The sequence below is a fragment of the Stylophora pistillata genome, chromosome 3 (assembly GCF_964205215.1).
Source record: "Stylophora pistillata chromosome 3, jaStyPist1.2, whole genome shotgun sequence".
NCBI lineage: Eukaryota > Metazoa > Cnidaria > Anthozoa > Scleractinia > Pocilloporidae > Stylophora > Stylophora pistillata.
Window position 1 is genome coordinate 34,963,465 of NC_142521.1, and position 17,412 is coordinate 34,980,876.

At 38.6% G+C, this 17,412-nt stretch overlaps 2 protein-coding genes across 2 annotated transcripts in view; both read right to left on the reverse strand.

The window, feature by feature from the left end:
• The window catches only part of LOC148735802 (uncharacterized), a 208,900-nt gene that overhangs the window by 169,213 nt on the left and 22,275 nt on the right, over window positions 1-17,412 (reverse strand). The window lies entirely within an intron of this gene.
• LOC148735815 (uncharacterized) lies at window positions 14,795-16,170 on the reverse strand. The gene is made up of 3 exons (XM_088755718.1): window positions 15,824-16,170; window positions 15,607-15,706; window positions 14,795-15,480 (listed from the first exon to the last, which is right to left on the reverse strand). Exons 1-3 carry the CDS (start codon window positions 16,052-16,054, stop codon window positions 14,795-14,797), a joined length of 1,017 nt encoding a protein of 338 aa, XP_088611844.1. The 5' UTR covers window positions 16,055-16,170.

The window sequence follows — 17,412 nt, forward strand, 5'->3', positions numbered from 1 at the left end:
TATGCGAAGTTTTGTCCGACAAGAGGTGCGTACGAACTCGTGTACAAATGTGGCGAGTGGTCTCACCAATATAACTGACATTACAGCCAGCAAACGAAAATTTATATACGACACGCGAACGTAGACCCAGCAGTGCTGAATCTTTCACGCTGGACATGTTTCTGAGTTTAAACGTACTGAAGACTAACTTAACATCTAAATCAGCTCTACAATAACGTTTGAGTAGTTGTCTTAACTTAGTCTGAGCGATGTTCGAAAACCGACCAACATAAGGAAGTTTATAATAGTGCGAAGAAGGTTTACCGGACTTAGAAGAGGCGTTCTGCCCAGTAGGAGAAGGATTATTTTTCTTCGCTATATACCTGTAAATGATCTTGTCTATGACCCAAGATGGAAAACAATTTTTCCGTACCAAGAAAATAAGTTTTTTTGACATCCAGATGAAAACCAACCCATGAATTATTGATCTTATATGCTCGACTTATATTTCGAGAGCATATAAGATCAATAATTAAACATCAAGGCAGGTATCGCTCACAAGCAAACCTATTTCCTCCACTGACCGTGTACCACTTCTAATAACTCACAACCCAGCACTGCCAAACATCCACAAAATCCTCAAGTAGCACCATCAAATACTCTTGACATCGTCCAACACATAGGCCATATGCAAAGAAACACCTCTCGTTGCCTATCGAAAAGGGCGTAATTTAACACAGATGCTAACCCACAAAAGACTGCGATCGCCGATAGCGGCTGACACAACCCCCTCCACTGATGAATCCCCACACGATATAAGCAATCCGCACATTCAAGTTCCATCTGACACTACCTGTACAATCTGTGGTCGATCATTCAAAACTAAAAAAGATCTCAAAATTCATTCCTCTAATAAACATAAAAAGCAGAAACCATTGCAATCCACTCGTCCCGGATTCTTGCCCTGTAGGGCTGACATAAGATGCAACTGCTACAAAACATACGGGCAATTTACGGGGTCAGTTAAAAGCAGCACTTCAGGAGAAACGATAACACTGCGACAACACACGTCATACAAGACTAGCAATGTGATATACCTGATAGAATGCAGCAAATGTAACGATCAGTACCTAAGCGAGACAGGTCACCCAATTCACCATCGTGGCAATCAACACCGTAGCGACATCAAGGGTGGACATAAAAACATACACTCTGTCAGACATTTTAAGAACTGTGGAGTCGACCATCTTAAACTTACGGTTATTGAAAAAGTTAGAAGTCAAAATCAAGAAATCAGAGAAGCAAGAGAAAATTCTTGGATTTTAAAACTCAATCCTACTATCAATAAACTTGCTACATGAATTATAACTACTTTAACTTATCTATTTTAGTCACCATAACACGTTTCGTTGTTATCTATTCTATCTTTATATTATTACGTCATGACATGTTTACTGTTGACATGAACTTTAAATTTAAATTTTGCTCATGTAATTAGTATGCTCCTGAGGAAGACTGAGACGGTCGAAACGTCGAGCTAATAAACCAACAAAGCTACATTGGAGTTGGCCTCTTGACCATTAAATTTCTGCTTTTATATATATATATATATATATATATATATATATATATATATATATATTTAACAATTATTCCACGAGTGCGCGTTGGATATGAGATGATAGATAGCCAACGAGGCGCGTAGCGCCGAGTTGGCTATAATCATCTCATGTCCGACAAGCGCGAGTGGAATAATTGTTTTATTAAAAACGTTAAATTAAATTATAAGATTTTATTAAATTCTTAGCTCCCTTTTAATTTTAAGCTGACACGTACGCTTACCATATTTGTAGATTATGGTATATTGGCTGATATACCATAATGGCTAAGCCAATAAAAAAGGTTGGGTCGTTTGGGGTGACCGTCTCGGTTCTTCCCCATCCTAGCATTAGCACTGCACTGATGAGGCCCAGAAGGCCGAAACAGTACTGTCTGCAGTTAGATATAGCTCTTTGGCATACAAAGCTTTGCTTTCATGTCCAAATTGAGCACTCTATCTAGGATGAGTCATTGCCGTTGCAATTGCGCATGCTCGCTAGTTTACTCTAGTTTGAGCACTCTGGCATGGCTTAGACGATACCACAAAGGTTGGGTCGTTTGGGGTGACCGTCTCGGTTCTCCCCCATCCTAGCATTAGCACTGCACTGATGAGGCCCAGAAGGCCGAAACAGTACTGTCTGCAGTTAGTTATATATATATGTATATATGCGTGTGTGTGTCTGTGTGTGTGTCTGTGTGTATTGCACCTTTATTGATTTCAGAGCATGTAATAGCCTACTCCAGGTGTGCAATGAGACAAGCGGAGCACGATCGTAATACGGCTACTATTGCGCCGTTCACTATCCCGTTCCGTTGAAAGTCTGGTACAGCATGGCGTGTAAGTAAAACGTAATCTTCCATTATGAAAGACTAAACGATGATCCGAACCGGAGTAACCGGAGTATTAAAGGGAGAGGTACTTACAGAGAGAGTTGCTTGCAGAGAGAGATACTTCTAGAGACAAATTGACATATATATTAACTCACCGGTAAATATTTCAAGACAAGCAATCAAAGCAGGATATCAGAGCAGAGAACTGTATACAAGAGGCCAATCAGAGCAACGCCAAAAAATGCGACCGACCAAGCTGGAATTAGTTTTGTTTTTCAGTATATTAACACTCTTTCACTTACTGTGCGAAATTATCCATGAATAACTCTTGTGTTTGGTGGACATGATAACGGAGAGTGCGGCCAGACATGGACGTCCTCTCAGTATGGTGAGTATTAAAATCTCCAAAATTATTAAAGAGATCAGTCAAGTTATGGGAAGCAAATATCCGTGTAAATGCATTTAAGGCGGATTTCCAGACATCTTTCTTTCAACGAAACAATACTAAGAGTAATTCCCAAAAAATCTTATAAATCGAGCTCTTCTAGAGGGCTTCGGATATCTTCTCCATATCAACTTTCTTGTTAATTTCCCTACTATTTTCTGTGATTTTTTTTCTTTCGTTTTAATCACAAAATCAAAAAAGCAAAAGGGTGGAATAGGGGGGAGGGAGAAACGATACAAATTGTGAAAACCTGGTAGGCACGTACACAGTGAAAGAATCAATATCACTTTTCCGTTAATAATTTTATCTCAAACAGGTTACAGAAAACGTCCCCTTTATGGTTACACATGTGGCAGCCTTGGAATATACAATAACTATGCAGGAATGATGTACGTGAAGTAAATATTGGAACCGTCGTTAGCATAGATGAGCCTAACGTAATATGTAAAGTTACCGTGATTTACACAACCATAACTCGTAAATGTATCTGAGGAAACGGAGCTGTTGATATCTTTAGCACGGAACGACATGGATAACAACAAAGTAGTTAAAAATGTAGTCCATCTGGACGGCAGATGAATAGAAATCGATACCTTGACAAGACAAGAACTCCCTTTTTGTTTTGTCCTTCAGTTTGCCTTCACACACAAACCTTTTGTGGATCTATGGATTAATCCAAAAAAAGTTCTTATAAAAATCGATAATAATATTTTTTGTCATTCATATTGGATTTAGGAGTTGACATCTGATTCTATCAACATTTATAATTGGTTGACCATTTGAAACAAAGTTACAACTTACAGAACATTATTCCTGTCGAACAGATATCTTGAGCGTGCAAACAGTTGAGAGCTTATGATTCCAGCGGAGAAAAAAGTCTCAATAAATGGAAATAACTAAATTCATGAGCTTGCTTAATAGGTACGTAAATAGATAAATAAGTAAATCAATACGCAAATGTAAAATTTTAAAAAATAGATAAAGAAACCATTGAATATAGGATTTCTTGCTTTCTCACTTATCTTGGGAGTGATCGTTATTGCACATACCGTGGAGAATATCGATCCGGCCGAAGTTTCGAGAAAACTGTAAAAAATTTATTAACTATGGATTAATTCATATCAATTGGACAAAGTAACTTGTTAGAGATCAATTACCCAGTCGTTAAGTGCAACCTGATTGACAACAAATTGTAATCATTCATGGATAGAAAACTTGAACAAATCCAGTGTAGTTTAACGCAAAATGCGACCACCTTCCCATCTTATTCGACAAATGCCAAAATCTGGAAACAAACCCCACAAACAAACATTGCCTTTTCATCAATGCATTGGCGGTGCACCTCGTAAAATAGTGGGAAACTAAGCTAAGCCACTAACAACATCTCGACTGCGTTGCCATTAAATTCTGCGAAACTAGTGATGTAAAAAAGACAATCAAGTACAGTAAATGTTGAATAATCGAAATAAATCAAATTGAAAAAAGAGGAGAAAGGCAATTACAACACTTGGTCTAAATGGATCTACACAGAGGTATTCGCCGATAGATCAGGCCAAATGGGCCGTTTCTACGGAAACGTCCATACGCTAAGTAGATTATCACCTATTCGCATAAGAAATATGTCAAATATTTGTTAATTTAGGTAGATAAGTTTATTTCTCACATTTTCACAGAAAATCTGAATTACAATGTGGTTACAATTATTCAAAAAATATATCAAATTACATGCGTGGACAGGGACTGGGCTACAATGGGTTTAGAAATACAAGATAATTAATTAAATAATTAAGAATCAACATTTAACAATGTGAGTATGCAAATATATATAAAAAGAAACTATTATTTGTTGAAGGCTAAAATAGTCCTTGGGAAAAGGCTGCGGCGCAGTCTTACGGTCCTGCATTTAGTCACTGAAAAATTGCTAGCGTTCCTTAATTGATACTGATGCACTTGCTTTCTTTCTTTCGGGAGATGTATAAAAAGTGGCCCTCCTCTTGAGATATTTTCAAGAGTTTTAACAAAAATTTCACTGTCTTTCAACTAATGTTCTTAAATTAAGGAATTTCAGAGCTTCTGGGTAAGATAAAGTAGGTACTATGATTTTAAGAGCATGCTTCTGTATTCGTTCTAGCTCTTGTGAAAGGTAGGAGGGGAGGGCGTGGTGCCATACTACACAGCAATATTCAAGAACAGATCGTATCCGGGAGATATAGATAGTGGTTAAATCATTCATCTCCACACCCCCTCGACGGTGTACTCTGAGTATTTGTAGGCGTTTAGAAGCCTTGGTGAGAGTAGCTTCAATGTCATTGTTCCATTTTAAGTTATCCTGAATCACCAGGCCAAGTACTTTGTGTGAAGTTACAAGCTCTAATTGTTGATCGCCGATCCTCAAAATGAGGGAGTTCTGTGGGTTCCTTGAGAGAGTATATTCGCATTTCTTTACACTTTTTAGCGTTGAGTTTCATCCAGTTACTGGAGCTCCAAGAGGCGACAGTATCGAGACTTGTTTGGATGGTTGAAGTGCTGTTCCTTACGAGCCCCTCAGACAACGATACATCATCTACAAACTTCCAAGTGCAGGATTCAGGATCAGAGATGTTCAAGTCATTTATCATCACCAGGAACAGTATTGGACCGAGTTTTGTTCCCTAGGGGACGCCGGCTGTTGTTGGAAACCAGTCAGAGATGGAGCCAGGTAACTTAACGCTTTGTCGACGGTTAGTCAGGAAGCTTATTATCCACGGTATTAAAAATATGCGAACTCCTAAGCCCAGAAGCTTCTCTATCAGTACGTTGTAACCGATACGATCGAAAGCCTTAGAGAAGTCTAGAAAGCAAAGGCGGAGGTGTCGCCCGGGTGAGTCGAGGTACGTAAGCCAGGTGTGAATCATGTCCAGTAAACAATACGTTGTTGAGGTTCCCTTCAGGCACCCAAACTGATTTGGGTCGATTTTATCCTTGACATTGTCAATTAACGATGTAACTACGAAGTCCTCAAGGACTTTGGACAGACAGGGAGTCAACGAAATAGGTTTGGTGTCGCCCTCATCCATAGGTGATTGTACTTCTGGGATGGGTATTATATTAGATTCATTCCAGGCTGCTGGTACAATGCCAGATGGGAGTGATGTGTTAAAGATGGTGGTGATAGATTCAGCTAGTTCGTAAGCAAACTCTTTAACAATGCGACAGGATACGTTGTCTGGACCATGGGCCTTGGAGGCTTTTATGGCGAGTAACTTCTTGCAGACTTCGTGGGGTTGCACAAATGGGGCTTCTGCCTCAGCAGGGAGGAAAGCTGGTAGTAGATTACTGTCAAGTGGCGGTATGTCCGCATTAAAATTACTCAATTAATTACTCAATTTTAGGCCCTGTCCCCTTCCCTTTTTTTTGTTAACGACCTCCCTTAATCATGGAAGAATAGAAATGGCTTATTTGCCGATGATGCTGCTTTTTACGCAAGTGCCACAACTATGACCGATGTTCAGGTACAACTTCAACAGGATCTCTCTAATAAGGCGACATGGACTAAAGATCATGGTATCAGTGATGGTTCACCCGGAAAAGACAAAATACGCGACTATTGGTACTCGACAGAAGCTGTCCGCTGTGAAGAATGTGCACCTTCTTTGTGACTGGATGGTCGGCAACTGGAACAAACTCACGAGGAACGTCTTTTGGGCCTGGAAATCGACCTCTTCCTCTCTTGGTCACCTCATGCAGCTAATCTCAGAAAAAAACTTTTAAAGCGGGTTGCTGTTCTGGCTCGCATTAAAAAATTCTTTCCAGTCAAGTAACGTATAATTCTATTTAATGCAAGTATTAAACCTATTCTTGAGTATTGTGTGTCTGTCTGGGGAAGTTGTAATGCAGGATTATTTGATGATATTTTTAAAGTTCAAAAACGATGTGCGCGTATTATTCTTGATGCTCCTTTTCAAGCTAGAACTCTGCCGCTATTTCTTGAACTTGGATTGCTACCCATCAGTCATATCTGTAGAGAAAGGCGGCTATGTCTGTTCAAAAAAAATCCTGGATGGACGTGTACCGGAGCACCTAACCCAGAAACTGTCATCATTGAAATACAACAAGTCGTATGATACAAGGTCTCGGTTGCCTTATCGCCTTCCTATTCCACATACCAATAGCATGAGGCGCATGTTCTTTTATAATGCTGTTGAACTCTGGAATTATGTTACCAACGATAAAAACTTTGTCTGCTTTTCAAGTGCAAAAAATTTCAAAAGACGATACTTTGATTTAATAATGTACAAATTTACGCCTGACAGCTTCAAAATTGACAGAGTTTTTTTTTTTTAGTTAACTTGATATTTAATAACTTAGTATTATGGTATTTAAGTTCTCTTTAATTATTATTTTCGCACCTAAATAGTTCAGTATCTGAATATTTTAGTATTCAAGTATTTAAGTTATCTGTTATCTTAGCATTATAAAAGTGACGTATCTTAGTATCTTTTAGTATTTAAGTATCTTAGAAAATTAGTATTTCAGTTACTTGAATATAATTTAATAAGGGTCATAAGAGAGAGTACAGTTTCTTTTTACCGTAATTATGTACCCTAAATAAAGTGTAAAGTTTTAAAGTTTACTTCAGAATTGCCTTATTTGGCTTGGTGGCTTCAAAAAAAGAATCATATTTTCTTAAAATGCCGTGATGAACCAGCCTATTTTTCAGCAGATAACTAGTCTTTCATTTGTTCTGCAATGTTGTCTTTTATTCGCTTTAGTTTTTGATGGACACGATGACCGTGAGTGCAAAAACGTTGCTTGGGCGTCGTCCCAGTACGGTCAATGTGAGTATTATTCTCCAGACCTATGTAAACAAATCAGTCAAGTGATCGATAAGAAGCAAGTATGATAATATGATTATTTCAGGCTGCTTTATTGGCTCCCAAAGCTATTTTTCGTTGAATAACAAAGCAAAGTCTCAAACCGAGAAAGAAGAAACCAGATCGGGTTTCTTTGCACTGGCTGTGTTAGCTTTGGTCTTCTTTAATCAGTTTCTTGTTTGGTTATTTTATTCTTGTTTTTGTTTCGTTTCTGGTTTTGCTTTCACTTTTTATTTTGTTTTGATTAAGCGTTAAATTGATCGCCATAACACAGGGCTAGGTTGGGAGGGGACGGAGGCAAGAAGTTTTTTTCGAATAACAATAGATTCATACCCACCCAAAGTGAACCGCAGTAAACTTAGTTAAAGTGTTACTTAAAACATTGCGAAAGGCCTCTGTAAATTGCTCATAAATTGTCTTTATTTCCCTTCTTCTTTATGACATGAAGACCGTAAACTTTTTTGCGGCACCCCTGTAAAATAAAGCAACGCCACCGCCTTTCTTTGGAAGATGTTAATGTATCACTCAATCTAAGTGTGTAGTACGAGCTCCTTTATTGTTTTTAAGTGTTCAATGGTTAAATGATATAATTTGACGATGTAAAGAAACGAAGGTCAAACTTGAGACAGCTGTGTTGTTTAGCAAAGGTCTTACTTGATCGCTATTCATTTCATCCCTGACAGACAACAAACGGGCACTATATGGCTACCCATGCCCTCAAATACCGAACCATCACAGTCGTGGAATTTACAGAAACCTTGAAGGAATGCTGTACGTCAAATAAACAGTACATACAACGGAGAATCGTAATGTAAAATTTAATCTCATTGTGATTGACACAACGTTAGATCGCAAACCATGCTAAGAAAAATTATTTCTCACTTAGAGATTAGAAAGGAAAATGAATAAATGAAACAACTACATGTTGCTAATTATAGGGGTGAATAGATACATAATTGAAAAAAAAAGGGGAAATCAATAAAGGAATGTAAAGTTGAAGAAATAAATGAAGAAATGATACGATTGATAGATTGTTTACTTATCCTAGGAGTGATCAATACTCAATACCTGAGACATACCTAGGGAAATATGACGAATAAAAATACTTTTATAGAAACTTCATGTATTTTTTTTTTCCTTCATCAAAACAGCAATGGATTATAAACTGACGCTAGAGTCAAACCACGTTTGAATAATATTTTTTTAGATTTTTTCCTGGCGTTACCTTGTAAGCAAATTGACTAAAGGTAAATTCAGTTCAACTCCTCTCCTTTCTCGACTCATTTGTAATCCACTTCTATATTTTGGTAACTTCTTTTCAGTCTTTTTCTGGAGCTCTTTGTCTTTCTTTATCACGTTGCTCGTCGCTAGATACTCGCATTTTTACAGTAGCCTTTTCATATTATTTTTAAAGTCTCTATTTTCACCCAAATTTAACTCTTTCAACAAAATTTTGAATTATTAAAAATTATATCTTCCGTTTGAAATAGCTTTAGCTCTGACAATTTTTTTACTTGCGTATCGGCTATATTTCTTCCAGCAATGCAGTTGGCTACACATGCTATAAGTATCACCTTGTGCAGTCGCTCGTACGTTCGTAAAATAAATTTCTGCGGCTTGATGAGTAACTATTTTAAAAACTTGTAAGGATGGGGCGAAAAACGCAGAAGAAAGAATGGCGATAATCTCTCAATATATCTCGAGGCATCTTGATAATTAATTCTAAATTCAGTGATATTATGTAACATCGTGATCCTCCAACAGTTTTGCAGACTTGAGAGACGATGCTTTTGTTGTCTCATTTTTGCCGCCTGTATTTGGCTCACATGTAAAATTAGAAAATGACCTTGCGGCACCTTAGTGTGTTCCTCGTTATAATGTCCACGGCAGAAAAACAGGCTATGCTATCCAACAAAACAACGTTAATCTTAATAAAACACAAGACTTGGTTTACACACGTGATCTTCTAATGAAAATCTATCCAAAAGCAAATGCCCGGATCATTTAACAAACAACCACTGACTTAGAATATTACAGTGATGTACTAATCAAAGTTTTGGGTTTGTTAAACAATAGCTCTGTCCACACTATTCGCTTTCGTTAATAAGTGGAGCTACTAATTTTCGCTTAGAATAATGAAATTTTAAGAGCTTTTGACTGTGTGATCATGATTGACAAATTCGGCTTCGTTCGTCAAATAAAAAGATGGTTTTATTGTTGAATACAATATCGTCTTACTTTCTGAATTTTAACTTGAAAGAGTTTTCCCGAGCACTGTGTGCTTGCATTAACGATATCAGATAAAATTTATAATGGCTATTCTTGAGGGTACTAGGAATAAAAAAATGAACTTCTTTGTTATTTATTTGACAAATCATAAATCCTCGTGTGGGCTCACTGATCTTTTTAACAAGGAATGTGTTAAGTATGGCAATTTTAGAGAGAGATTTTGTGAAATATAGTGTTAGACACCAAACTTATGAAAATTGGATCTGTTCCCAAAAGAATCCGATGTGGTATTAAAATGAAAGGTGTAAAATGCTAGTTTGAAAAGAAAAAACCTCATCGTTAAAGTGCAAAATTTTTTAACTTCCTTGCTTATACCTGCTTCAAGTCTTTTATCAATAAATTGGACATAACGAAAAGTGGTGCATGAGCCTAATATACCTGCAATCTACTAATCCATCACCCGGCTGACAGAATACCTACAAGTTTCTGCAAATTAAATCAACGTCACGTCCTCGCTAGTTTCAATAACAAACGCAGTTCATTGCTTCGGAATGATTTTAAAAAATTCAAAGCCCATAGGCAAGATGTATTTAGTTGAAAATACTTTTGGGACTTCTTCTATCTGTTCCTTTGAATAATAATAATTATAATAATACTAATAATAATAATAACAATAATAATATAACTATTTTTGTGTCAAAATGCTTTAGCACACCAGCTAATTGGAGACACAGTAGCAAAGCAAAAGTAATACCATTAAATATTAAATAGATATTAAATAAAATGAAATTCTAAGATACTTATGCTAAAATACCAATACTATACAATTAAGAAAGACATAAAACTATACCGATACTATTCTATTAAAAAATATTCCTTGTCTCTACGGGCATCAGAGAAAACCGTAAGATCCACATTCGTTGATAATTAAGTTCGAGAGGTCTTACTCTTTAAGAAATTACTAATTTCTTAAAATGACTCCGAGTTCTTGCATCTCTTGTGCCCCGAGGAAGGCGGTGCCATAGTGTCGGCCCAATATACTTAATAGAATGATTTCCGTACTTCACAGTATTGAAGTGTGGTATGAAGAATTCTGACTCGCTAAGGCTATATTGGGTGGTTTATCGTTTGAAAAGACCTGATATATATGTGGCGCAGATGCCATGCTTAACTTTAAACACGAGAGTGGCTAAGTTCTGAGGTCTCTGATTATTTGAATTCGGAAGCTTACCTTTGTTTAGAGGGTCTTCATAGGAACTGCATTTATCTTTGAAGACTGCCCTTAGCCCCTTCTCTTGTAACCTTTCAAGCCAGTTTTCGTTTGTCCGAAGATCTGATAAAATGCCAAACTATGGAGCAATAGGTCAATGTGGTAGGATATTAGTTTTAAATAAGTGTAGCTTAGCCTTTCCTGAAATTAGGTTTTTCATATTTAGGAGAGCTCCAATTTGTTTGGCTACATTTACCGCTAATGTTTTGACACGTTCGCTGAAAGACAATTGCTGTTCTATTGTAACTCTACACGGTGGGAACGGATGCACTAAGTGGCATCATCAGACCCTTCACCACAAGATGAAAAAAGTAACACCTCTCTACAAGGAATCTCCGGATCCGCAAGTGTAAGTGACAATAACATCGCAGACTCTTCTCTACTGCAAATACAGCGAATACCCACGAAGCGCGATTGGGTCAATGTCCTATGGGAGAGGGGAGCTTCACTCTGTTTTATCACAAATGATAGAGCAAAGGCCGAGCGACAGAAAGAGACGAAAGTTGAGCTTTCCGTTATCAAAGTAGGAGGAGACAATGGGAAACTCGCTTTCACTAGATACAAACTCTCACTAATAGACAAATAAGGTCGAGAAGTTCAATTTGACGTAGACGGATTCGATAAAATTACCTCAGACATACAGAGCGTGAGCGTAAACGGAATCGTCAAACTGTTTAAAAATATCTCTAAAGAATATATATCAATAACATTAGGAACAATCGACGTTTTGATCGGTTACGAGTACGCAGCGTACCATCCACAAAATGGAAAAACTTCAGGACACATCGTACTATTAGGAAATCGCTTCAGAAGATGTATTGGTGGAACGCATCCCTTTATCAAGGAAACGACAAGAAACCATATGCTTGATCACATAAATTTCAACACAGCAATTCTCCGAGTTGAAGATTTCTATAAAATGGAAAACCTTGGGATCGGCTGTACACCTCGCTGCGGTGGATTTAAGTGTGGAAAATGTTCATTAGGAACCCAAAACTTCACAATAAAGGAAGAAAAAGAATTACATCTAATCGAAAGGAAACTGGAGTACAATAAGGACGAAAGGAGATCGATTGCTGAATACCCATGGATTCGTGATCCCTCCGCATTACCTGGTAATAAAACGGCTGCTATGGGAATGCTCATATCAACTGCAAAAAGATTAGAAAAACACGCCAAAGTTTCTCAGAAACAAATCGAAGATATGATCGAACGAGAAGTCGCACGAATGCTCTCTCAAACAGAACTGGAAAACTACAAAAGACTAATTCACTACATTTCTCATCATGAGGTTTTGAAGCCAGATTCCTCATCAACTCCAGAAAGGATCGTGTTCAATAGTAGCGCACTAGGCTAAAGGACCACACCAAGTTAATGATCTCCTGGGTGTACTCATAACATTCAGAGAAAACAACATTGCAATGATATGTGATATTAAGAAAATCTATCATACAGTCAAGATCAAAACTATGGAGCAACATACACATAGATTTCTCTGGAGAGATATGGATACTGGAAGACCGCTAGACCCGTATGTAATACAAAGAGTCTCATTTGGGGACAAGCCCTCAGAAACGATCGCTACTGTTGCATTGAGAAAAACAGCAGAGATGGGAGCACACGAATATCCCAAAGCGGCTCAGGTTATTAAAGAAAACACGTACATGGATGACATCATAGAGAGTGTTCCCAACAAAGAAAAGGCGAAAAAACTTGCTAAGGATATAGAAGCTTTCCTTGACGGAGGGAACTTCAAAATGAAAGAGTGGATTTCACACATGATAGAACTGATCTACTCAAGACTTTACCCAACGACAAATCCTCTACAACGGAAAAGGTGTTAGGAGTTGTATTGAACCCAGTCCAAGACAAATTTGTATATAAAATGAACCTTTGAACCACACCCAAGAATAAGCGAAACGGAAAAACCCATAATGACGCCAACGCCCCAACGAAAAGAATAATTCTATCACAAATGAATAGCATTTATGATCCACTTGGTTTAGCAGGACCATTTACAGTCACAGCAAAGATTTTAATGAGGGAACTATGGGGGATCGAAAATAAACTAAGACGGGATGACGCAATTCCCGAAAGGTACAAACAACATTGGAAACAATCTTGCCTGGACATGCTGGGGATGAATAACATTAAATTTAAGAGATGTGTCAAACCAACAGATACAACTGATGAACAACCGATGTTAATCATCTTCAGTGATGGATCCAGTAACGCTTTTGGTGCCTGTACATATGCAAGATGGGCACTCAACAACGGAGGATGTTGCTGCAGACTTCTGCTATCAAAAAATCGCCTTGCACTGATAAAAAAGATGTCCATTGATAGAATTAAACTGTGTAGTGCTTTGTTAAACTCAAGATTAAAGACATTCATACTCATTGTAGATACAAGTTTATAAAGTGCTATCACATCGTGGACTCCCAAATGGTGCATAGCATGATACTGAAAGAATGAGTGGGTAACAGGACCCCCGTTAATACCAGTGTTTACTACACTGAAGGGACTATCCTGTATTAATATAGATGTCTACTCTACTCTACTTCTATTCATACGGATTTTATACTTTTGCCGCAACCCGCGTGGGAGAAATACAACAGAATACAAATCCTAAAGAATTGTTTTGGATGGAAAGTAAATATAACATCGCAGATTGGTGAACTCGTGGTAAGAAAGCTAAGGAAATAAATTTGGATAGCATCTGACAAAATGGATCCAGCTTCCTTGAGTTTCCCGAAACCGACTGGCCAATATACAAGACACTGACCAAAGAGCAACTTCCTGAGTTAATCAAAGTAGCATCCACTGTAACCAAACATTTCAAACAAGACGACAAAAACACACTGGTGGCAACAATCAACATCGACAGATATTCAGATTTTGGAAAATTCATCAGAGTGACGGCCAGGATTTTGGCAATGTACTAAAAAACACCGAAATCGTCCTTCAAACACGCAGAGAAGTCACTAATTCCAACTGATATAGCACAGGCAGAGAACTTCTGGATTATGGAAGCGCAAAATGGTATGTATAAAGACATTGAAAAAGGACGATGCAAACGCCTGTGCCCCCGAAAGAATACAGATTGATTATACGTGGTTGGAGGACGGGGAGAAAGGTGGATGGAGATGAGTCACAACAAAAATAAAGTTTTCCTTCTTCCGTATGACCATCGATTTTCACGTCGTAGTAAACATATCCATAGAAGAGGACACCTTAGCGTTCTCTCCACAGCCAGTAATACACCCACGAGGTTCTGGATTGTCAAGTTACTAAAAATGGTCAAGTCTATCAGATACAATTGCGAGATATACAAGAAACTAGACAAAAAACTGAGTGAACAAGTTATGGGAAAATTACGAGTGGACAGACTAAAGACTTCTCCCGCCTGGACTTGTACTGCTATTGATCTATTTGGACCTTTCAAAATTCGAGGTGAGGTGAAGAAAAGAACGACTGGAAAAACGCATGGAGTGACATTTAATTGTTTAGGCACCCGCGTAGTGCACGTAGACCTAGCCACAGATTATAGCACTGAGAAATTCCTCATGGTCCTGAGAAGATTTGCATCTATTTGCATCGCCTCCTGGTTAGCTCAGTTGGTAGAGCGCCGTACTGTTGGGCGGGAGGTCGAGGGTTTAAGCCCCGGCCGGACCAACACTGAGGGTCTGAATGATTTTTTCTACAGTCATGGTCATTTGGTTGTTTTCCTGCCTTTTCAGCTTCATCACAGGAGTGGCACATTTTATTTTTTGTTGTGTAGTCAAGGACCTTACCAGTTGAAAGGCCCATGACTGCAGCATGTCCGGTCTTAGAGTTGAAACCTCGCCCCCGTTTCTGCCACCCCATGTCATAAGAACAGGCAATAGGTACCAAATTGTTCTGGTCAGGCTTGTTACCATTTTCAATTGCCTTCTCTCGTTCAAGGTTTAGGAATTGCTGGCAACTATTTTTTGCTACTAGCTCTATTGCCTTTCCAGCTTTCCTTTCCCGATTTTTAAAAGTCGATGAGTTCAGTGCAGGCACATTGAGGATTGAAAGTAAATTGTTTAAATGGGCGTTGCCCACTCCTGTGTGTAAACAGCCAAGGGCAGCTCTCGTGTTCATATCAAAGGTCAGTGGACCGCGTGCACCAGATCTGTGCTCTTTTGATGTTTTAATGGTGTTTCCCCCATTGCATTGGCTGCATATAACAGTAAACGTGCTTGCCAAGCCACTGTGCTGTTCTTCAATAACATTGCCAAGAGACAAAGGGCCTAGAAATATTGTAAAATACACTGTAAACTAACAGGGAAAAAAGACTCCACAATATTTGTTATGTTGTTTTATATGATAATGGTGTAAAATATGCTATAGTGCAGTTAAAAATAGTGAGAATTTACCGTAATGACAAAATAAACATTCCTTCAGACCATCTGTAAGGGTTTCTAAGTCCACCAGTCTGGATCCTTGTGGCAGGTTCGCCTTCCTCTTAGCTTTATTCTGCTGATGGGAATCAGGGTTGGAGTCAACAGAACAGGTAGGCCGATGATTAGGACAAGCTTGACAGGAAAATCTTACCAAAAATTAAGACTTCCGAATAAAGAAAAATGTACTGACCTCACGTGCTCGTGTCATTCGTTTTGCTGGGGGTTCGTTTTCCATGGATATGTTATCATACTGGAGCTTCCGTTTGGCCTTCCACGTTTTGAACCCTCCGTGTAACCTTTTTATTTTTGTTTCTTTTCTGGTTTCGATCGCTTCCACTTTCCGAAAGCGACCCGACGCATTACGGATGTTGTGTAGGCGTTGTGTAAACTTCTGGTCTTTCACTGTCAATATTGTGCTCATTTACTGGAAAGTATCGATGCCGTTTCACTCTCGTCAAGTAAACTTCGCGATTATGTGACAAAAATTGTGCACTCGCGTGAAGCCGCCATGTTTGTTTACATACTTGATGCCATTTAAAAGCGCGCGCTATTTTCGTACCCATTCTTCGCCCGGCCAAAAAACCCTATTGAGCCACCTTAAGCCCACTGCTGACTATAAGTTAGCTCGCCACTGACGCGGTCTCACAGTGACACGGTCTCACAGTGTTCTTTATAGATCATTGAAATGAACAATCTTCCGCACCAGCTATCTCTCTCGATATAGCTTTCCAAACATTCGGTGATTCCCGAGAGAAACAGCCTACTGCTTCCACGCGACTAAGTCCTTGCATACGTTTACAAAGTATTCCAGAACATTCCAGAAGCTTAAAAAACAGCATTATTTGATAATGTTCTAAGAACTTCCCTAGAAAGTTCACGCATATGCAAGTCAGCATCACCAGGCCTTCCAGAAATTTTTAGATACTCATTTTTACACCATCCCCATCCCTCCTTGTACCACAAGGGGGTTATGGGTTTGCTAGTATGGTGTGCAAACACTTTTAGTTGCCACCCTCTGCGAAATTTTGGCTGATTAACTAACACTGCGTAACCACGAATCAGGTTTGCCTGAATCAAAGTGTCTTGTCACCAGGCAGATCAGCCAGGAATAATGATATTTATTCCAACGAGCGGTTTATCTGTTGGATTTGTTTGGCAGTCAAGGAAAATGGATTAATTGGCATCACGTCCACTTCAAATCGGCAAACTGATAGTCCCCTTTGCGCTATGTTTCTCTAAACATGTTACTGCTATAAAATTTGATAGTGTAACGTTGGGAGGAAAAAGTAAAAGCTTCACACTTAGGAAATGGAGGAGGGCCATAGATTTTACCATTGTTTTTCCTTTCCCAAAAAGATAAAGAGGGGGAGGGGCCTGGGCGGGACTATCTCTTTTATCAGTTCAATTCATGTTGATCATACTGTGGCAAATTGGTCCATGACAAGTCTCCTTGTCCCAAAAATGGCAAGGAAAGTTTTTGAAGTAGGAAACTTTCTTTTACAAAACCCGTGTTTCCATACTTCACATCTATCATTTTTAATGGATAAAATTATTTCCACCTCAGGACACCAAGAGTAGAGTTAGGAAACGCTACCAATCTTCACATAGATGGCCATTACCTGAGTTGGCGCATGCACGATGAAGACGAGACGTTTGGCCTACGAGTAACAAATATCAGAGGAGACAAGTGGATTGCTTATGGTGATGGATTGCTTCATAAAGGAAAAGACAACTTCAGATATGTTGTCGAGGCAACTCAGAAATCAGTCAACCAGGTGT

Bases quoted from the DNA above. Each gene is read 5' to 3' on its own strand.
- LOC148735815 (XM_088755718.1), bottom strand. From the start codon at position 16,054: ATGAGCACAATATTGACAGTGAAAGACCAGAAGTTTACACAACGCCTA. The intron at 15,707-15,823 runs GTCAGTACATTT...TCCCATCAGCAG, and splicing joins GAATGACACGAGCACGTGAG to AATAAAGCTAAGAGGAAGGC. The intron at 15,481-15,606 runs GTAAATTCTCAC...CAATATTTCTAG, and splicing joins ATGTTTATTTTGTCATTACG to GCCCTTTGTCTCTTGGCAAT.